The 23144-nt window shown below is 52.8% G+C and overlaps 1 protein-coding gene across 1 annotated transcript in view; it reads right to left on the bottom strand.

The window, feature by feature from the left end:
* Nucleotides 1-23144, bottom strand: part of LOC135245803 (SH3 and multiple ankyrin repeat domains protein 3-like) — a 176311-nt gene that overhangs the window by 6797 nt on the left and 146370 nt on the right. Inside the window, 10 exon segments of the mRNA XM_064319086.1 lie at nucleotides 6737-7384; nucleotides 7386-9126; nucleotides 9399-9504; nucleotides 9785-9912; nucleotides 10366-10389; nucleotides 11249-11329; nucleotides 13416-13551; nucleotides 14814-14938; nucleotides 16076-16158; nucleotides 20511-20586. Coding sequence (XP_064175156.1) covers nucleotides 6737-7384; nucleotides 7386-9126; nucleotides 9399-9504; nucleotides 9785-9912; nucleotides 10366-10389; nucleotides 11249-11329; nucleotides 13416-13551; nucleotides 14814-14938; nucleotides 16076-16158; nucleotides 20511-20586 — 3148 coding nt within the window.

The raw sequence follows: 23144 nt of genomic DNA, 5'->3' as shown, positions 1-23144 counted from the left end.
ATAAATAATATAAAAGATCAGCCTATTGCTAACGCTGACTGGAGGGGAAGCCCCTCCCACCTGCTATACTACTATCATCTCTGTTCCTGTCCATCACAGCAGGTGAGCCCCCTCCAACACCTTTACCTGCACCTGTTTGGCCCTACAGCCCCCAAACTAAATCCTTATCTACTGTATTGGACATCGCATTGTGCACCCACTCATTAACATTCATCACAGAATGTGTATGAGACAGTATAAGCACTCTGAGGCCACTCACAGCCATTTATTAATGTCTTATTGAAAATTTAAATGAGGACATTATGAATTATTGATTACAGGGGAACGGGTGGTGCAGGAGGGACTGCACTGGACCAGCACCAGAAACAGGACAGCAACAGCACTGCCCACTTTTACTATGTCCAGAATTTTCACCTGAGCTGTCTGTGTAAGGGTTGTACCTATGTGTGTTTGTGTGTGTGGGCCACACATATCACAAGGCCTTTATCACTAGTACAGTAACAGTATGCTCGCACAGATATAAATACTCTGTTGCAATGCCAGTGATGAATGCCTCATGATATGTACAGCCTCCTATACTGAGATCAAAGAAAAGCAATGCATTTAAGGCACAATTCACACTGTATATTATAAGTATTATTATGACTGAACTTCCTTCCGCTCAGTCACAGGAAGTTTGATGGAAACCTGTTCGGTGAAAATCTGCCCAAGTTCTGGGTACAAAAACAAGGTTCTGCTTCTCATCCTTGGCAGCGGTTTTAGTGGGGGGGGGGGGGACTAATGGGGAGACATGCAGGAAAGGAAAAACATCTTATCAGCAGCCCATCAAGCATCTCCATTAAGAGAACACAAGTCCAAGAGAAAAGCAAAATGGCAGCGTTCAGCACATCCCAGCATTCACGGTGCAGAAAATGTGTCGCCTCTGCTAACTGGCGGCTCAGCCTCTGTCAGCGCATGACAGCCGTTTGGACAGCACAGCGCCAAAACACAGCGACCTGCCTCGTCTGCCACGTCCCCTCCAACTCCACCCCCCTTTCTACATAGGCCATTTTTGGATAAATAAACCCCCTAAGTTGTGAGACTGACACAGACTGTGGTGAGAATCACAGCCAGGTTGTAACCCATTCCCAACATCCTGAAGGCTGGGGGTGGTCTGGGGACAGAGCAGCCCCACATGACAAGCATGAGCACTGCAGGGGGGTGGGTTAGGGGAATAAAGGGGGGGTAGAGTATAAGGGGGCTATAACTTTCAGAAAGTGGTTCTAAGGGCGGGGGCAGGGTTTGAGGGGTGGGGGGGGGGGGGTCAGACAGGGCGGGGCAGGATGGGGCAGGGGGTGGGGGGCAGATAGCGGGGCAGCAGCGGAGACTGGAATGAGATGTTGATGCGCACTTACACATTTCTCCCACACTCCAGGGGCCAGACTCAGTTCTAGACAGAGCGCAGCATGCAGAGTGAGCAGAGAGAGAGGCAATGAGAGAGTATGTTAGCATCAGTCCATGAGAGAAAATAAATGGGCACACAGTTCACAGGTCTTAAAAACACTAAACAGAACAACAGAACAAAAAGCAAATTAAATAAATACAAAAAATATTAAAATAACAAAAGGACGACAAGTGTTCCCTTACTTGTTTGTATCTTTTTAAAAAGCGTGAGGGATTGTGGGTTTCTGTGTTTTAGGGGTGGTAATTATGCGTGTGGAGTAGAACGTGGTCGGGGGAAGTTGGTCGTATCTTGAATCAAATCATGCTGCTCTGCATGAATGTGAGCTCAATCTGTTAGATGTGGCATTTAATTATTAAGTGCTCTAATCTTATATTTCAGTATTCAAGAACTTCAGTTACTCTGTACTCCTTATACTCTTTCAGGTGTACAGAACTGTGACACGTTAAGTATGGGAACAGCCATCAGCCTGCACACAGTAACTAATAAAATACTGACAACAAACAAACAAACAAAAAAAACTGAAAACAATCACAAACCCACGACTCTCAATTAACAGCCAAAGCTACCAAAACAGTCTTGTTAAAAAAAACCAAATGTGCCAGAGCAGTATGCGGGAGGGGAAAAAAAACAAAAAATAACTTGCTGGTGAGAGTTATGCATGAACAACATTTAACAGACTGAGCAAGCTGTGCGGGACTGTTTATAATTTGCCGCTGTTTGCAATGAGATGGCGTAGAGCGCACAGGCTAACCAGTAACACAAGACACGGAAATGAGGGTGGTAATGGTGTGCAAATGGTGCGCTCACTGAATGCGTGAGAACACTGGGGCTCAGCGAGGGGAGGGGCAGAGGGCTTTAGAACACTGAGTGATGTCACAATGGATGACGGGGGGCTCAAACTGATGGAACGCCCACTATGTGGCCGCCCGCTGATGACACCACATAGGAGATCGGCAGTCTGATTGGTTGAGGTGGGCATGAACAGTGAAGTTTCAGTGCAGGAGACCTGCAATAATTGTTTTCTGCATGTTTTATATAAAACGGCGACTGTATTATTTACTGCATGTTCATTGGGTGAAATGAATGCCCATTTAGACTGTACTGATCTTGGCATAGAGGTGAAATTTGAAAAGTTGTGTACAAACATTTAAATGACAGAAAAAAGGCGTTCTTTTTTGTTTCCGGGCTTTGAAGAATAAAATTCACAAGCGCTGGTGGGAATCATGGTGGGAATCTAATTGCAACAAAAAGAGCCTTGCTACAGCTCGCCTGTATAACCACAGATACAAGTTTCAATCACCACAACCCAGAGACAAGCCATATTTATTTAGTCCTGCTTATGTATACAGTTGCAAGGTTGTAATGAAATATATTTGGGCTGTCACAATAGCACACTGTGAGCCTGGAGCCCCAGCTCACCCGTCCAGTGAGAGAGACAGGCGATGGTGACACCGTCCCCAGCAAAGGGGACTGGATGACAGCTCAGGCCCTGTAGTGGGGCCAGGTTCAGGGGCTTGTGTTTCTCTTTTCACCCTGATGAAAGGCTGGCTATTGGCTGACAGTAAGGCGGGCTGTGTCATCAGTGTGCTCAGGAGGAGGCTTACGCAACATGCTTTTATTAAATAATGAAAAGGGTTCAGTTCTGCCCTGTCTATCAGGGGAAATCTGAGCAGGGGACCTACCTGTGGAATGGGGCTTTATAATGAATGTGTGGACATCCCAGGACAAAGAAACCAAAACCTTCCCCTCACACTAAACCCAGCTTCTTTACCGGTTTTTATCCCTGAGTACTCAGTTCAGGACCACTTGTGCTGACAGAAAGACTCAGTATGGCTCCCCTTGTTGATTTACTCTGCATTGTTGATGTGGCTGTGTGAGTGTGTGAGTGTGTGAGTGTGTGTGTGTGTGTGTGTGTGTGTGTGTGTGTGTGTGTAAATCCCCGTGCTGGAAGCACCTTGTCTTCTCCACTGGAGGGGTACCTCTCCAGGACAGGGCTGAGCAGCGGGGGGAACTGAGTCAAGTCTGTGTGGAAGTGTCTGTTTCTCCTACTGTAGCTAATGGAGAGAAAAAGGCATTTAGAGTCTCCACAGCCACACAACTGCCCGTCCACTCAACTCCAGTCTACATCACTGTGCACAAAGAGTGAACAAACCATGCAGGCAGGCACACTGGACACATCATAATGTACAAGCACCCGGTCCAAGAATGCTTACCACACACCAGCCTGAAATACGTCTTTCGAATTACTTGGATGCTGTAGATGCTGGTTAAAATTTAAACTCCTGCATGATCCCTTACCTATTTTTCAAAGAAACATTGTACTAGCCAAAACATACAACCATTAAAATTGGGGACTCCAACATAATAATAGTCATCTGGTATGACTGTACTGGTGTTTAAAGAGTAAAAATATTTTAAAATATTTATTTGACCTGGGCCAGCCTGACAATAATGAGACTTATTTGCACAAAGCAAATAAGGACACCCTCCCCCAGTGTTTTTTGTCTACCCTCAGCCTCCATACATGTATCAGAGAGCCAACAGTGAGCAGGTCTGTCCTCAGTTCAGCGCTTGCAGAATAGAGCTCTGTGGAGAGGGGACAGAGGGCGGCCATTTTGTTTGCACACCATTACAGCGGGGTGAGGTGACAGTGAGAGCTTCCGTGAGATGAGCAGTGATGAGGTGTTGCATGCTGGGAGATTAATGCATCCCAGTCCGCTGTTACCTTGTATGCACTTCAAATGCGTTCCGCGCACACGCAACACGTACTCACGCGCACACGCGCACACGCACGGAGGCACGCTCACATGCACACGCACACGCACTCCTAAAAAAATGACTCCGTCCATTTCTAGAACAAATTTTTCTATTATAAGTGTGGTGCAGAATACTAAATGTTTCATATCTATTTAGTCATTAAAATAAATCTGACCCAAAGAGGATATAAGCTACATAACCAAACAGTGGACTATACAATATACAATATATATATTGCATGGCAAATGTGGTCTGCAATGCCTCCAAATGTTTTAGCTTTAGGGTTATTTAGGGTTATCAGGCCACATACAGAAATGGAACGAGCTGAGAAGCCCGCAGTGCTCAGCCAAACCTCAGTGAAGGATGCACACAAGGTAACAGCAGACCTTGCAGTAATCTCAAAATCCAACAGAAACAAAATGTGTTATTCCATTACAAAAGGGATTAGTTGATAGGTTCATGTTAAAAAAAAAATGAGTTTGTGTTTACCCTAGTAGCTAAAAACCTAAGGATTACTGTCTTCATTTTCCTTGTCACATCTGTAGGAATACAAAGGGCTTTATTGTGCTTTCAGGAAGAAAACATTGCGAATGTTATTCACCAGGCAAACATCCCAACATTCCGATGCCGAGCTGCCACACGGGGTGGCAGAGCTTCCTGCTCGTGTGAAAGAGTTTCTGAAGAGCAGCTCGGTACACACACACACACACACACACCCCTGACACACGTGGATCAACTTCCAATCTCCCTGGCCTGTTTGATAACCCCTGTAAGACCAGAGTGAAAGCTGAAAAAAAGCTGAGAGGTAAAAAAAAAAAGGGGAAAGGGCTCAGTTTGTAGAAGGTCTGGCTGAAGACGCTGAAGTAGGAGACTAGGGGGACTCTACATATTGCCCGCTCGCACTGGGCTGAAATGGGATACTCACCACTGCCCTCTGCTGGGCGGGAGGCTGTGCTGTATTTCCATACTTTATCATGAAGCAAAACAAATCATACATTAGGCTAAATACACCCAGGGGCATTAGTTCACAAAGCGTCACTAAATACAAAAAAAAATTAATAAATCAGAATATAACGTTTCATATAATATAAATAAGTTCCTGATACATATCCTCAGTTATTAGAATTTTTAAAAATATTAAATACCCGAAAAAATTCTAAATGAGTGTACACCAGGTTATAAGACTGCTGATATGCTGTGTGAACTCTAGATCGCATGCAAAGAAGACGTGACACTCTATTCGATGGGATTTCTAAATTGAAAGCACTCGTTTAATACCCTCCCCACCCAGGGCTGTTCCTTGTGGCCTAATCTCTACCCTACAGGCCTCTGCAGTCAATCTATTAACACAGTGCTCTCGTCCAGGATGGGTAGAGGCGCTGCAGGCCCAATTTCATGGAAGTCTCCTCAGACTTGTTTTTATAGGGCCCCACCCTTGAGAGAAGCGCTGGAACCCGCGCCACTGGGGCCCGGCCGGCAGCCTCATTAGCAGCTGAAATGAAAGGGGGATGGCGGGTCTCTGATCGGGGAGGAGTGCGAGAGGGAGTGAGTGTGGGAGCTCAGCGGTAGCAGGACTGACGCTCTTCTGAAACCCCGGGAAGAACTTAAAAAGTCTTAAAAAGGCAGAACCCGCTCAGGGAACACGCTCCTCTATTCATTAACGACCCGGGAATCAAATCCACTTATTTTTGAGGAAAAAGTGAAGAAAGTTTTATGGAGTAGAACCTCAGAGATATAGACCCAAAATATGTACCCAAAATAGAGCCCTTTTTAAAAGAATTTGAATCCTTAGTTGACTGGAGTTTTGCACTAACTGCATCCCTCCTCTGTATTTTTTAGCAGTTGTGCAAAGACATGCTCTCTGTCTAATTGGTGATAGTACGTATATTTTTTAATTAATGGAGTGTGAGACTCCTTTCCATTTAAAGCTTGTGTGTTTGCAGTGGTGGTAACTGGGAGCTTGAGAAAGTGTAACTGTATTACTGCTACTTCCAGTTTCACACTGGTGGGTTACAGCAGTCTGTCAGTAACTCAGAGGTTCGTATCTAACCTCGGGGACAGAGAGAATGCAGTAGAAGAGTGAAAAAGAGCACAACAGGTCCCTTAGTATGGCACAGATGGTCTTCTAGATTTGGTAAAGGACTGACCACTTTCAAACAACAGCACATGGTCAAAAATAAAGCTAGCATCAGTGCTGTAAAACACACAGCCCCAGTAGATCTTACTGTTGCTGTTTAGAGAAATCTTTTATGCATGTAGCCAAACTGTGGACTAATTATGCATCTGAGCCCAATTAAGGTAAATAATAAAAACAAAACAAGATCTCGGAGTTAACTGAGGCTTGATAACCAAAAATGCCATTCTAATAACGGTTGCTGATCATGTAAAGTGTAAAATAAGGTAACATTAGTTTTCTATAGATGTGTGCCAGTTGAGGACAGATCCTTACTCTAATGTACCTGAGACAGTAACGCTACACTAAGGCAAAGGGACACAGTGTGAAGCAGAGTTGCGCCAGGACCCCGCTCCTCTTACCTGGCACCTGACACCGGTGACTTCCTCCCGGGGTCCAGCGAGGCCCCCAGGGGCTCCTCCCCCAGCGAGCGCGTGTCCTTGTTGAGCTGCTGGAGCCTGGAGCTCAGCTCCCCGATCACAGTGGGCTTCCCGTCCTCGGGGCCCGGGGCCGGCCGGGCCTCCAGGGGGTCCCCCCAAAGCTTGGAGCGTCTCTGGAAGAGGTAGCGGGGTCGGCCGGCGGCGGCGGCGGCGTGCTGCTGGGGGAGCAGCTCGCTGTCCGAGGACTGCTTCAGCAGGGGGTCCCTGAAGGTCACCGGCCCCTTGCCGAGCTGGGACTTGAGTTTGGGCTTGGGAGGCACTGGCGGCTTGTCGAGTACAAAAGTCTGCCCGTCGGCGTAGGAAGTGTAGGTGTCTGTGGGCTCGCCGCTCTCCGAGGACAGCGTGGACATGCTGGAGACGGTGGAGACGGTGCTCGTGGTCTCCAGGTGGTGGTCGCTGGAGCTGCGCGTGTCCGCCTCCTCCACCCCGGAGTCGGCGGCAGACTCGGGCGTGGGCGGAGTTGCGTCCGTGGCTTTCCCTGAGGGTGCTCCACCAGCAGGAGGGGGCTGAGCCGCCGCCGCTGCTGCTGCTGCTGCTGGGGTGGGGGTTAGGGTGGGGGCTGCTGGGGCTGGGGGGGGCGGTCGGTTCGGCTGGCTCCGGGGCGGGCGCCTGCAGGCCGTTGGCGAACTGGTTGGGCGGCGGCACCACGCCGATCCTGCGCAGCTCCTCGCGCGTCTCCTCGTCGCTGGAGGAGAGCAGCGCGGGCGGGAGGGCCACGGCGTAGGGCTCCACGTCCTCCTCCGAGCTGCCCTGCGCCAGCGTCTTCTCCCCTGAGGGGCTGGCGGGCGGCGGCGGGGGCGGCGGCTGGGCGGGCGGGGCCTCGGGGCTCGGGGAGGGGCCGCGCGCTGCCTCGGCCGGGGCGGGCTGGGGGGGCTCCGTGGGCGTGGGCGTGTCCGGCGGGCCGTGCCCCGTGGGCGACGCAGACGGCTCCGCCTCCTCGGCCTGCCCGTTGCTCATGGCGTGCACCACGATGAGGCCGGCCGTCTTCTGCTGCGACGTGTCCACGATGCTCATGACCACGCCCTTCCTGTCCTCCGCCTTCCGCTCGGCCGGCGCCTCCACCTCGTTGCGGAGCGGGGCGGGGGGGCCCCACTGCGCTTTGGGGGGGGTCGCGGCGCGCGAGACGGGCTCGAAGCCTCCCTTGGCCTCCGGGGAGAAGGGGGCGGCGCCCAGCCCGCCCTCGGTCTCGGGCCGCTCCGCCTCTTTGGTGTGGGGCGGGGCGAACAGAGGCCCCGCCCGCTCGTGCTTGGCGCGGGGCTCGGGGCTGCTGGCGGGGGACTGGCTCTGGGACGTCAGCGCCCGCTCCCTGGCGGCCAGCGCCAGCGCCAGCGGCGAGTTGGGGTCCAGGGGCCTCCCGGTGAGCGGGTGGATGAAGGTGGTGCCGCCGGGCGAGGGCTGCAGCACCAGGGCCGGCGGGGGCAGCGGGCCGAGCTCGCGCGTCAGCAGCCGCTCGTCCACCGAGCGCGACTGGGTGAGCGAGGGCGCCTCGGCCGCCGGCGGCCCGCTCTCGCCCGCGCCCACCGACAGGAAGACCGTGGACTTCCTGCCGTCCTGCAGCCGCTTCTCCCGGTCCCGCACCGCCACGGCGATGGCGGCGGCGAAGGGGCCCTCCCCGGCGGCGCGCGCGCGCTCCTGCAGCAGCTGCTGGGCGTAGAAGTCGGCGGCGCGGCTGAGGTGGGGCAGGCGGCCCGTGGGGGACAGGTCGCGGGCGTGGGCGGAGGCCAGGGCGGCGCGCTCCTGCGCGTCCTCCACCTGCAGCTGCTTGACCAGCGGGCTCTTCTTGCGCTGCGGCTTGGCGGGCGTGTACAGCCCCATGCTGAACTGGCCCACGTTGGCGTACGGGTTGTCGAGGACCCGCCCCTTCCTCTTCAGCTTCTCCGGCGGCGTGGAGGCGGGGCCCGGCCGCGGGATGTCGGTGGGCTCCACGGGCAGGTGGGCGGAGTCCTGGAGGATGATCATGGACCGCGCCTTCTTCTGCCGCTCGGCGTGCGCCAAAGCCCGAGGCGAATCGTACGCCTCGCCGCCCCCCGCCCCCCCCGCCGCCGCCGCCATCAGCCCGTGGACCCGCGCCTCCGCCCCCGGCTTGAAGCTGGAGCGCGTCTGGTCCTGGCCCCGCCCTGGCGGAGGGGGCGGGCAGAAGGCCGGGGGCGGTCCCGTGTCCAGGAAGTACGGGGACGGGGGAGGAGGGGGAGGGGCGATCTGGGGAGGGGGAGGGATGCTCTGGCCTTCTCTGAGGCTGTCCGTCATCGACGAGCTCCGTGGAAACCGGGGTTCTCCCGCCAAAGCCGACAGCCGGTCCTCCTCTGTGGAGCCTGGGTGTGGGGACGGGATGGGGAGGGGGGGCATGGTGGGGAGGGGTTAGACTAAACCAGCAGAGCCTCTAACCAAACTGCTAGAAAATATCACACAACTCCTCAGTCAACCTACCACAGTGTGACACGCACACACACACACACACACACACACACACACACACACACACACACTTGGGACACTGAACGATATTTAGCCTGGTTGCCATAGCAGGGCAGTAATGCACAGCGCTGTGTTCCTGTTATAGGACGGTGGGGAGGCGGGTGCTTACCGAAGGACTTGGTCCGGGACATGCCTTTCGGCAGCTGCATGTGCTCCTTCTCCATCCCCGCCGGCAGCACCCCGTGCAGAGCCATCCCCTGCCGCTCAAACAGCGACTGCCACGGCGGGTAAACACCAAAGAAACAACACAATAAACACACAAGAAATATCCACAATAACATAACTCACATGTCGTTTACGGAAGCAGTAAGGCAGTTTTAGCCTGCACATGAGGCACTCTAGCACGCATATGAGGCCCATGAGGCGGTGGCGAGCTGGGTAGACCAGGGAGCAGGGTGGTGGACAGGGTGTTGGAGCATGGCATGGGTGCGGGTGTGGACAGGGTGTTGGAGCGTGGCGTGGGTGCGAGCACGGGCACGGGTGCGGGGCGCCTACGCTGATCTCGGCCGGCGTGATCCTGCGGCTGGTGGGCCGCTGCTTGACGGTGGCGGCTCGGTAGTCGGCCTCGGCCACCTTCGGCCGCAGCACGGGCTCCTGGGAGGCCAGCATCTCGTCCAGCCGCTCTGCTCCGAGAGGAGAGGAGAGAGATAGAAGGGTCACCTCCAACCGCCTCTCGCCCGCCCGCCTGTCAGCGGCTCACCGCTGAAACAGGCCAGCGCTTACTTTAACAGCACCTATCTAACCCCCCGTGAGAAAGAAGCATGCAGTATTCTCCAACCGCAATCAACACCGTTTAAATCAGCAACAACAATCTAGGGGTGGCAGTGTAGTATAATGGGGAAAGGGCTGGTCTTTTAACCTAAAAGTCACAGGTTTGACACTACCGTTGTGCCCTTCAGCAAGGTACTTAACCTGCATTGCTTCAGTACATATCCAGCTGTATAAATGGATGCAATGTAAATATAAAAAGTTGTGTAAGTGGCTCTGCTAAATGCCTGTAATGTAGTGTCTGTAAGTCAGACAGTGGGCCTGGCGTAAGGTCGTGTCAGTAATCACAGCGGCCGGACGCCACTCACCCCCTCGCCTCCTCCGCGCGGAAGCTTGTGGGAAATAAGGGAGAGAAACCACTGATTGCTCGTTCGGGGGGGGGGGGGAGAGCAGCTCAGTAAAGCTGGCTCACCCCCCAGGCACAAGCAGGGTTTGAGTTATTACACCACCTTACCGCAGGAACTGCGTCTTACTGTCTCTGGGAAACGGTCCAGCTTGTTTCTGCACTCCGAGTGCATCCTTACCATGTTTATGTATCACAAAAAAGTGCTTTTATCATTTTAAAAATGTTCCAAAGAATGTTTGATGTGTCAGGAAGTGGCTACATTGGTTTGTCTAAGAAAATACTTCCGCAGCAACATTCCAGCTGTAGGATAATTAAACAGTAAAATTTTAACTACCTAACGGACATAACCTCACAAAAATGATGCATGACAGATACTGTGAGATGAGACCTTCTTACATCTATTGTTATGCTCACAATAAAAAGTTCACAATCAAGACCACACACCCAAAATATCACAATACAAAGAGCTGACTGAAGAGACTCATGTAAAGATGCATGTACTGTACACTGTAACTAAATTTAAACTCAGTTTAATCAGCTGAAAAACCCTCATGGGACATTATGGACATAAAGGGAATTTGCTATTTAATTAATTAGTTCATTTATCACTACAGGATCTTACAAGCTATATTTTAGTAAGCAGTCTTATTCACATGCATAGATGGGGAGAGCAGTTTCAAATTAGGGTTTTATGTTAAGGGTTAAATGTACTGTAAGAGGTTAGGGGTTGGGGTTAGGGGTAAGGGTAGGGGGTAAATGTAAGAGGTAACTAGTTAGGGGTTAAATGTAAGGGGTTAAGATTAGGGGTTAAGGGTTAGAGGTCAGAGGTCGGGGGTCAGACTCACCCAGCTCCTCCAGCTCGGCCGTCATGGACTTGGAGCGCAGCGTGAGCGTGGTGCTGGGGGCCCTCTTGGGGGGCGGGGGCGCTGCGGAGAAAAGGGAGGGTGAGGACTCTTTGGGCTTCCCCTGCAGGACCCTGCGGGCCCCGCCCAGGCGCAGGCTCCGCCCCTTCTTGACGGCCAGGATCTGGTCGTACTGCGGCGAGCTGGACGCCTCGCACTGCCGCAGCACCCGGCTCAGCCGCCGGGTGGACCCGGACTTCTTCATGGCTTCCCGCAGAGCTCCGCGTTACCCCCCCTTATGGAGCCGAGCGCCTGGTGGTCCCGATGGGCCCGAAGCTGGAGCACACAACTACATCCACCTCCACTGAGAGTGCTTTAAACCAGAGCGGGTGCAGAGAAGCCCAGTCTGTACAGCCTCCTCTACAAGCTGCACGCTCACAAACACAGCGACCCCGAGACATGCCGCTCTTACACACCCATCAGCGCCGCCCAAATCACAGCCGAGCTCGCCGAGCTGGCGGCTGCACGTGTTCCCGCTTCTCAGAGCGACGCTGGAAGAGGACAAACAGCGTCTTTACGCTCCGTGAAATCAGCTCGGGAGGAGCAAGTTGTCGTCGTCTTCTTTGCGGCTGACGAACGCGCGGGGGACCCGGCGACCTTGGCGAAGGAAAAGGAACAGGCGGAGAGCGCGGCACAACCCCGCTACACCGACAGCCGTCTCCACCGGTTATTCAGCGTTTGCAAATATTTGATCCCTTCCTTAGTGTACATCGCAAACCGAGAGAGAGAGAGAGGGAATATTGAGACTGAGAAAGAAGGAGGTGGAAAAAAAAGAGAGAGAAAAGAAATGGAACTGAATTTCCCAGGCCCTATTGCAAAGCTGTATTTAAGCATTCATTAGAGTAACCATGGTAACCGCGGTGGGAGGGGTGAGCCCTGTGAGAGCTGGGAAACGCTGAATTCCTCCAGCCGGGCGGTGGGTGTGCCAGCGCAGGGACCGGAGGAGCACAGCGCTTAGCACAGGCACAGCTTCAGAGTCACACAGAGCCACACCGGGGGCCCACAGAGGGGTGAAATCAAGCCTGTGGTCTCAGTCCAAATGGAGTGCTCCAGTCCCAGCAGACAGGCCCTCTGCTCTCCAGGGTCACCCTACACGAAGACTCCTTCCCTGCCCTTCTGACGCGGCCTCCACCCTGTCCTGGAGGAACGGCCTGGAGCTCAAACAGCCCTGCTGCGTGGGACGGCGGACCTGCAGACGCGTGGCCGTCCCGTTACGCTGTCCGCAGCCGAAAAAGACGCCCCGCGGCCCTGCGCTACACCCGCTACAAAACCAGCGTTTCCCCCGACCTCAAGCACTGAAGAGAGTCTGCCTTATAGACTCCATTTCCCATGAGCGTCCGGTAACAGGGTCAAGCGATGGGCGGAGAGAAGAAAAAAGAATTCAGCCGATAGTCGGTTGCCTCTGTTCTTCAACAGCCACTAGCCAAGTCGTCTCCTTATTAGATAAGAAAATCTACATCACAGACCGAAGAGAAAACGCGACGCTGAAGTGACTGCAGACACCGAGGCTGAGAGCGGGATTGAGAATCCAGCATCGCACTGCTTACTCCTGGCGTCTCCCGGCGACCAGCCGCTTGTGCAGCTAAGGCTCCTGTCAGAGATGGCTGATCCCCCCAGCTGCTCTCTCTCTTTGCTCCTGGTATCCAGGGCTGGAGTGGCGATGCGTGTGTGTGTGCGAGAGAGAGAGAGAGAGAGAGAGAGAGAGCGGCTGCTGTCTGGTGTCTGTCCTGCCGCCAGAACCACTGCTGCTGAACTAGGTCAGCGCTACCCCATCTGACTGAGAGCGCCCCCCTCCCACACCCCCCCAAAACACACACATGGCCTCTTGTCCTGGCTGGGGGGGCAGGGATGGTAAGGAGGGAGAGGGACACAGAAACTAGTCTGCTTCTCACTCTCTAACCGCATTTCGGCACAATGTTCTGCACGGTTTATGAAATGAGTATTCATTCCACCCACAGACACACGCTGCCAGGGCAGGCTCTCCGCACACATTCTGCCACCCCCTCCTGTCGCTCCCAGACTGGGCTATGCCACTGCTCTGTGGAAACAGCGCCACCGCCTGGCCGGCCTGCAAACCCCTCCCCCCCAGATGTTACGGACGGAAGCTCACCTTTCTTGCGGACCACCTCCTCCGATTCGGGCTTGCGGGTGACAGAGACCACCTTCATGAGGAGATGGTTGCCCCCCTGCCGGATTAGGGAGACCACCTGCTTGTGCCCCACCTTCACCACGTTGACCCCGTTCACCTGCGCGGGTGGGACGAGAGGAGTGGTCAGTATTGGGGGGGGGGCAGCACACGCCTGTAGGCGCACTGCGTCAGAACAGCAGCCAGCCATAGCGGGGACGTGCCGATCTCTCCAGGGGGGCAGGAGAGAAGCATAATCAGGGCAGCAGAGACAGCCAAGCTCAAAACTCACAGGAACATGTCTGCTTCTGCAGTTCGCGCTAAATTTCAATGAATTTTTTTTTCCCCCCAGAGAAGGGAGCATTCTGTTCTGTTCTGTGTACCAGGCAGTAGAACACAGCTGCACCCCCCTAACGCACATTTTCACTCTCGCTTTTTTGGGATCATTTCGGATCATTTTTTGGTTATATCTTTCTCTCTCAGCGTTTGCGTCTCTCGCTCCTATCTGCATGAATCTGATGAGGTGGATTTTAAAAAATGACGCTCATCAGGAGAGGAGCGATGGAGAGCAGCAGGTGTCCCTCCTGCCTGGCTGCACACCGTGGACCTGGAAGCAGGACAGCAGAGTGTTCTACAGTGCTGATGCTGTGAGACGTTGAGCACACATGAGTTCACAGAGCTGCTCTGAGTCATCGAGGTGCACAGCACCTTAAGAAGCATCTGTCTGCGCGCTGATCAGCTGACCTATTTACAGGCGTGACATCCCGTCTTACGGTACGAAGCGCGCCCCAGATCAGAATGACCTCTGAACACTGCAACAAAGGCACAGTGACAGCAATCGAAAGTTTACCTGCAAAAAAATCCACCACACGTTTACACCCCACTAACGGAGCTGAACAGCGCCAGAACTGCTGTACCAATCAGGTTCAGCTTCACGGTCTCGGGGAAAGGCTCCTATTGGCTGAAGGCTTTCAGAAACTAGCCAAAAGGGGAGGCAAGTGCGGAGCCGAGTGTTGTCATGGCGACGGCCGGTAAGACTCAGGTGAGAAGCACCGTCTGGCGACAGCACGGCTCCCAGCTGCTGCGTGCATCACCGCTGACTGACAGGGGAGGGGGAGGAGCCTCGTGTCAGGCTGTAACTAACGCAAGCTGGGACCAGGCAGCTCATCAATAGTCTAACCCATCACGCAGCTACGCGCCATTGGATAAATCACACTGATGCAGCTACAGCTCGGCCAACACGGCGCACACTATTAATCCCCCTATCCTACGGTCCAGACTGTTGTTGCATAACCTGAGAGTTTGGGGAAGAGAACATTATGAATTGCAGTAGGACACGCCTGTGTATGGGGGTTGGAGGGGAGGGGGGTGTGGCGGCTTTACCTCGATGAGGAAGTCTCCCGTCCGAAGCCCCGCCCTCCAGGCCACGCCCTCCACATCCACGGACTCCAGGTACTGCAGCGCGGGGAAGGCCGGCGTGGGCGTGAACTCCTCGATGGGCGTCTCCGCTGGTAAGACAAACAGCCAGGTGACTTAAAACAGGGGAACCGATAGATCTGAAAACAGTCACGCATGTTTTTTTTTCTCATGGCCAAACGAACACTGCCTGAAAACAGTAAACGCACAGTGTTCACAGTGCTCAGTAAAACGCCATCTGTTCGCAGACACCTGGAGACAGGGCCAGCCTGGTGCTGGTTCTCCTTCAGCTCAAGAGCTCAGAGTCTCGTTTTAAGACCTCCACTCCTCCCCTCTCGAGACGACTTTTAAGGGTCTTTGAAAGAGAAGTCAGGGAGCTGAAAGCCCCCGGTGCTCATTACTCACCCCCCCCCTCACAGCCCAGAGCCTCGCTCCGCGTGAGAACCCGCCGGCTGCACTGCTGCACGTTACTATAGTTACCGGCAGAACAAGGAAGATGTCACGCGCTTGACACAGAGAGATAAAGCGCTCAGGTGTGGAGGAGGGGGGGTGGGGGGGGGGGCTGCAGACTGATACCTGCATTGGCTTCATCACCCCTTTCTTGTGGGGCTCACTTTTGATTTTGACTGAGCACTGCTTTGATGTTGCCTATGAACTAATATCTATACACTACGGAGTTTGCATTCAACCCCTCTTTTCTAAAATCGTAATAGAATTATTTTTATTCTCCCTGACGAGGCAATATCCTTATTCAATTTTTGTAACGAGTGGAGGAGATGAGTGCTGTCTCGCGTGTCCATCTCTTCCTCTCTGGCTTTCCGTGCGGGGAACAGATGGGTTTGGGGGTCCCTGTTTCCCAGTGTGGGGCCACCAGGGCCAGACACACCCCTGACCCGCGGCCAAGCTTCTGTCAGCTGGCTGAGCCCCTGACCCCTGACCCCAGGCCCCTGTCCCAGCGCACACACAGGCTCCCTGCCCAAACTGCAGCCCCTGGCATTCACACACACCAGCTGTCGAATACCGGTGTGCAGGGCTCAAGATCCACTCTGCTCTTTAATCAAACTCTGCAGCAGGTGACATCGTCAAGGCAACGGTGAGCTGGCTGTCTCTCAGAGAAAGTAAAATAAGGGGACGTGATGATGTCGGCTGATGTCTGCTCCAGGCTGAGGAAGCCCAGCCAGGTAGAGCTGCGGGCGGGGCGGAGAAAAGGGAGGAAGGGCTGGCCTTACCTTTCGCTCCTCGAAGCACGAATCCAAATCCCTCGCTCTCCTTCTTCTGCAGGACGGCGCTCTTCTCCTCGATGATGTAATCGCTGGGGGGGGGGAAGAAGAGGTCGCCAGGTCAGAGCTGAGCACCATGACGGGAAAAAATGGAGTGTAGAGGGTGGCACTGCATACCCACAGCCTCTACCACCTCCTACTCCTACTCCTCCTACTCCTTCACCACCTCCTCCTCCTCCTCCTCCTCCTCCTCCACCACCTTCTACTCCTCCATCTCCTACTCCCTTCCTCTCTTTGTAAAAGGACCAATCAAAATGAAAGCTTTGCGGAGTGGAGGGTGACCTCTTCAGGCTGAACCTCTGTGATAAGCCAGCCTCTACACAAATCTTTTCATCTCCAGAAAGAGAGCGAGAAAGAGACAGACAGACAGAGAGAAGAGAAAAGAGAGAGAGACAGACAGAGGAGACGAGAGGATCTGAAACACACACACGCACACACACACAGACACTGAAACACACACACCCTCTTTCCCAGTGTAGCGGCAGCAGTAGCCCTGAGTCTGACAGGATCATTGCACGCTGATTTCTGACAGGCAGCAGCAGCAGAGAAACAGGCAGCGAAACCCCCCCCCCCCCATACGCAACACACACACACACACACACACCCTCCTGTGAAGTGTACACAGCCGTCTCCCCCACGGAGGAATGAGTCACGGATGGGGGGGGGGCAGCCGGCGGAGAGGGGGAGTCCAGGAGATGGGAAAAGAGAAGGAAGGATTCCAGAGGAAGAGAAAGAGAGGAAGGAGGAGAGAGACGGGTGGGGAGACCATTCAAGAAAAAGGGGAGCGTGAATGAGAGAAGAGAAGAGAGAGAGAAGAGGGACGGAGGGAAAGATAATAGAATGAAGCCACTGTGACAGGAAACGAGTGCTTAGGTGACTCATGCTGCAAGGGCCAAGTGCATTCTGGGAAATGCCGGTGATATTGGACATTATGCAATGTTATAGGGGGAAGAACACAGCTGTTTCTGCTGAAGGCACTGTTGGTTGGTTATCCTACGAGACTGAACGACACAATGCATCGATTGCATTCAGCAAGACACACGTGGGGTCAGCATAAAATACATAACCTTTAGAGCACAGGGAAAAAGATTTAACGGGAAGAATACCAGCAGTAATAAAACATTCACCTTGAATATTTAATAAAAGAAACATTTCAATATTAATGAACCTAAACAAAACAAACTCCTGTAATGCTATCTTTGTGGTAGTGCAAAAACATTAATTCAATAAAATATTGAATCTTACTATTTTTTTTTATTAAATAAGTGTTCAGTTGATGAATAATACTCCCTCTCTCTCTTGTGCTGTGATTTACTACAGTATATCTGACCTTGGGCCAATTCCAATTAACGCGTCTGGCAAACAATCAATGCGATTGACTGCAATCACGCGGGAGAAAGGACTGGAAATCCATTAAGCAGCCGTTTGCAGGGGAATATGAGTTCCTCTGATCCCCTGATTGGTGTTCGTTACGGCCACTCCCCTCTGAATCCCTGTTTGCTTCGCTCTAATTTATCAGAAGTGACGCCAGGCCTAATTGGACCATGATGCATCAGTTATATAAATTACTAATGATTCAATTGTCCGACTTCATCTCATCAGACGCCCTGGAGGAAGTATGTGTGAGGTTCTAAATTAGTGTTTGTGCTAACAGGAAGTGCTAACATTTTCTGGCTACAATCGCTTCAAAAAAAGGGGTTTGCCCTCCCTCCCCACCCCCCCACTCCAACCCCCCGCCTCTCTGGCAGCTCGAGAGGCTGACAGCTTTCTGGTGACAAGGTAATGCTTGAATGATTTAGTGAGGCGTTCGTGAGCACAGTGCCATAGGGAGCGATTTCACTTTCGCTTGTGATGTCACTTCCTTTATGCGTATGTTAAAAATCCTTCAAGTAGTTCCTGTAATGGAGTGTCAGATGTTGCCGTGGATATCTACAGTCAAGCGCGAAAGAGAGAGAGAGCGAGGGAGGGACAACCCCTTGGCGAGGAAGGCTGAAAGCATCAGTTTTCATATTGGGAAGACGGCGAGCACTCGTACACTTGAGCGGCGTAGAGGAGAGAGAAGACGGATTTCCCAGAGAAGCCGTTTGGTCCGGCTGTTTTCTGGCGTTTTAAATGGGGCCGGCGAAGATTGATGCGCCTTTTCAAGGCCCGCCAAAGAGCCGGGCTGCGGAGCGGGAATGAAGCCATTTCCCCCGGAGCGCGACATTAATCAGCGAGGGACCGCGCCACGCCGCAGCGTATCCCTCCGCCCGGCCTCAGCTTTAGCTGTCGCAAGGGCTCCTATGCATCTCACAGGAGAAGAAAAAAGCCAGGGAAGCCCATTCACAACAAGCATCAGTCCCCCGCTAACCGCAGACGCGTAGCACGGCGAAGGTATGGCTGATTAGTATTCAGCGCACGGCAGCGTTAGCCCCAGGGTAAACGGGTTAGACCTGCGGCACGTTCTGCAAGTCAGCACAAACGGCCGTGTGATACAGCGAGCTTGCCACAGCGCGCGGGCGCTTCATTGAGTTACAGTGCCGCCCGCTTTTGCGCACCCCGAAACAGGATTAGATTAGGAACATTCCGGGGGAAAAAAACAAAAAAAGGGCAAAGCACTGTGGGCCTGATATTAGATTAGGTGTGACTTTAAATGGCTGCTCAATGAGCAGTGACTGCCTCATTAGTCCCCATCAGCCTGTGCGTTTTTACTTAGAGCTACACATACAGCACTGTGGTGCCACAGCTTTTAGATTATTTTTCGCCCAGGGTTAACTGGCGGGAACAACCACACATGGAATGGCTTTACACCATGCAGTGAGGAGAACAAGCAAAACTGAAAAAAAATAAAACAAGATAAACAACAATCCATCCAAGCGTTTTTTTTTTTTTTAAGCACACACTCAATTAACTTGGAGGGCGTTCAACGTGATTGCGTGCATCTCACCGATGTGAAAAAGGTCACGAAGGAATTGCGGTTTTCATGAATAAATTGACCTTAAACAGAAGACAGAAAACCAGCAGTCACCTGCTTTATTGGCTCACCCTGCGACTTCATTACTGTGAAGCATCCTAGTGCTTCAAAACAATGCAGTAATGTTGAGATTGTGCTATCACATGATGGTCACCATGTTAATGTGTGGGAGGGAGGGTGTGTGTGTATTTGTGTGTGTGCGTGTGCGCGTGTGACATTATTTACAGAATCTGTCTTGCTGGAGTCTCTACTGACAATTAATTTGCACATATACAGCGCAAATCATACAAGACTGCACAGAAATGATCCACGGTACACTAAAATAAGCCACAGCTTCATTCTTTCCAGCATATAACAAAGGACTGAACTCTGTGTGTGTGTGTGTGTGTGTGTGTGTGTGTGTGTGTGTGTGTGCGCAAGTGCATGCTGTGCAGCAATCTCCTGTCTATTATAAACATTGAAGCTTGAAAGTGGCTCGTCTGAGGGATGGGAACTCATTGGGGACTCAAAGGGAGATGGATGGGTGTGAAGGGAGTTGTAGTTTATTATAATCAGCATGGGGCTATAGAGAGGCGAGAGGAGCCCGTGCTGTCCAAGGACTTGATTAGTGTCTGTGAATGTGATCTGTCCACAGTCAATTCACAGTGAACCCTGACCTGACAGGGCCCGGTCCCGACAGCACCATGAGCAGGGTTACAAATGCATGCGCCGATCCATCACAGAAACGCAAGACTCAAGAGCCGCAGGGACAGATTGGGCCAGTAGGTGTCAGCAGAGGTTCAGAGTACAGACATCCCATCTGTGCGTTTCAATGGGGCCCGTCTCCCACACTGAGAGTGCTGTCACAGCCGGAGCTGAGTGAAAGCCAGCACTGGAACAGTAGAGGCCTGATCGTGAAGAGGCCATCAGGCTCTTGACCACAGGCATAGGTTTAATTTCAACCTTGGGGGAGGTGCAATACTGGACCACCTAGCCTTCAAACCTTAAGTCTCACAAGCATAGCTAGTCTAGTAGTGAATTCCTGCGAAAAAATTGGGGGTGGGGGAGCATGTCTGCCTGTCTCCCCCCCAAACCGACCCGTATTCTCTGGGCAGAGGGCTGTAGTCTTGGACCTTCAGCACCGACACAGAGCGAGCACCAAAACCAGCAAGTCTGCATCGCAAACACTAGCCACGCAATCTTCAAAACCTCTCCAAAACAGGCTTCGTAATCAATGTGAGACAAACACATTTAACCCAGGAGCCTGAAGGCACACACATACACACACATGAATCAATACACAGAATACACACGTATTCCCCAAAGCTCTCCTGCATCTGACTGATGGAAGAGCAGCTTCAGCACTGAGCCACTGTTACAATCTTAGCCTTGGAGCGGGAACTCAGGAGACCTGCAGCGCAGGTGTAAAGGGGTTAATCCAGGTGCACTAACCTGTATGAGGTGAAGTTGTCATAGGATCCCACCGTGTAGTGCCTGAAGAGCCTCTTAGTCCTGTCTTCTCGCGTCTCTGCACAGGGGAACACAAGACAAAACTGACATTAAGGCACAGCTGCATTAAAGCTTTTTTACATAAAACTTTTCTGGTTTAGCTGAAGGACAGTCTTTCATGGCGAAAGGGGTTTCAGCTGGACGGTGCAAGCGCATTTTGGGGGGGGGGGAGGGGGGGGAGGGTCACTCGCCTCCCATGATCCTTCACTGCCCCCACTGATCCCCAGGTCAGGTTGCTACCTTTATTCTGACCTCACCCACTCTTTGCTCACTACATGGTAATCCAGCCAGAGTCCGCATTATTTCTGCCAGCAAGATCTGAGAAACACACACAAAGCCATGTACACACACACACACACACACACACACACACACAAGCCACAGTAACTTTAGCACTATAAAATACACGAGGAACAGCCATTACTCCAGTCCAGTACAGCTGCTTAATTTTATTTGTTTTAGTTGTCGCAGAGAAATGACATGGAAATGATATTCCAATAGGACCAGATCTCTCTCTGAGGGGCGCATATTTAATCAAGAACGACAGGTTTTTAATTCTGAGGCCGGGTCTGGCAGATCAATAGCTAATGATCTGCTGGCGTGTGCTGCAGCCTCCTGAGACGGGGGGCTGTGGTGTCAGGTTTGATAGCTGTTTGATAACAGCCTTCCCCTCTCCCGGGGTGGGTGGGGGGGTACGGGCGTCATCACACACACACACACACACGTGTAACAACCACATTAAAATAACGGAGCTGGTAAAAGGGTTGTGACCGTTGTCTGCCCCCGCGTATGGGCACGGCAAAGTTGTCCGGTTGAAATAAGAGTCTCTGCAGAGCTTATTTCACTGCCTTACTGACCGGTCTGACGTAGATTCAGCCTGTGTTTTTTTAGTTTTTTTTGGGCCCCCATATTAGCTGCTATATTTAGCTCTGCTCACAATGAGAGAGAATCAGAGTGCACGTAACTCAAGAGCGGGGGCACAAATGGGCAGAAATGACTGTGATTTGGTCCTTTTAGTCACTCGCATTAGCGCCCAGGAATCAGCGTGACAAATAAGGTCGCGGGCACATTCACTCCATACCCTGAGAGGAAGGGACAGTTTCACATCTCTTATAACGGTCACCCAGCCCTCAGCTGAGAGCGCCATTAGTCATTTTAGGACTGAAAGGAGCCAATGGGAGGGTTACTACTCGCTCTTTCCCAGTGCAAGGTCACAGGCCCCATTAAACATGCATTAAACTTCACTCACTCATTCCCAGAGTTGGAAAAAGCTTCAGCCCGTCACAACAGCATTCCGGAATTACCTTCAGCAGCCCCGCCCACTCTCCTATGACATCACACCCAGCTCTCCACCCCCAAACAGCCCTGTATGCCTGAATAACGCTGCTGATTTACATTTTAATGAATTTGTCGTTCAAGGCCGGGCTCTAATCGATGAGCTTAAAGACGGGAGGGCCTGATAGCGACGGCTAACAGCGCATACAAGGAGCCGAAAGGACCCGCGGAGCGTCCAACGCGCTGCCTGCATTGACATCACGTCCGCGGTGGCCTGCCCCGGCCGCCCGCCACAGCCCCCTGCCCGCCAGGGACCTGACACGCTATTCGGGATGAGCTCAGCGCTTCGACTCCTGTCAGCGCTGGAGAGGAGAGAGGATCGACAAAGGGGCAGTGATCCGCATGGGCTGGGATAGCGCTTTGGTGCGTTCAACGCGCATGCAAAAGAGCATCAGACGCGTATCCAACGCCAAAGCGCCAGAGCAGTGATTAGGACGCAAGGTGATTGGGTGCAAGGTGATCAGACGCAAGGTGATTGGGTGCAAGTGGGTGGAGAGGGGGTGAGGGAGAGGGGGGGGGTAATGCAGCTGCACAGACGCGGATCCTGATTGGACGGTTAAGAGCGGGCTTTGATGTGAAGTGCTGTCAAAGAGGAAGTAAAGGGCAAACACCTGAGCGAGCGAGCGAGAGAGCGAGGCTGGGGCGGGAGGGTAATGGGGCTCATTCATCACGCCCCTCCAGTGGGGCGCTGCGGCCGGGGCCTCGTCTGAAAGGGAGGTAACCCCCAAACATCTCCCGATCCATCAGCGCCCGAGGGGTGCGGTGCCACTCGCCCATCACGAAAGGGAAGGGCTTTCACAGCACGGAAAGCCAAGAGCCCAGACCTGCATGCTGCAATGCTGATCTGAGCCCTGCAGGCTAGAGGAGTAACTGCAGCAGAGGGAACGCTAGAGCTCACATGGAGGGCCAAAGCACTGCTCCTGGGCTGGTCTAAAGAAAGGCTCATTAAAAGACAATTCTACCCATGTCCAATTCTGCAGTGTTGCTGATCCAAATTATTGTAGTGTAAATGCAACGCAACATGTATTTTGTATTGGCGAACTCCCCCCTTAACACTATCCTCATTCCCTTAAATGGTCACAGCTGTGCATTGTGTTCAAGACACGGGACGCCATCAGTGTCACACTGGGCTCAGATAGCTCCTGACACTACAGCATATGTAAATGAGCATAGTGCTGGCATTCACAAGGGGGGGGGGGGCTCTACCCCTGACTCAGCGCCGGGGATTCGGGAGGCGTCCTG

Source organism: Anguilla rostrata, chromosome 19, assembly GCF_018555375.3.
Source record: "Anguilla rostrata isolate EN2019 chromosome 19, ASM1855537v3, whole genome shotgun sequence".
NCBI lineage: Eukaryota > Metazoa > Chordata > Actinopteri > Anguilliformes > Anguillidae > Anguilla > Anguilla rostrata.
This window is presented reverse-complemented; position numbering and strand designations above follow the sequence as displayed.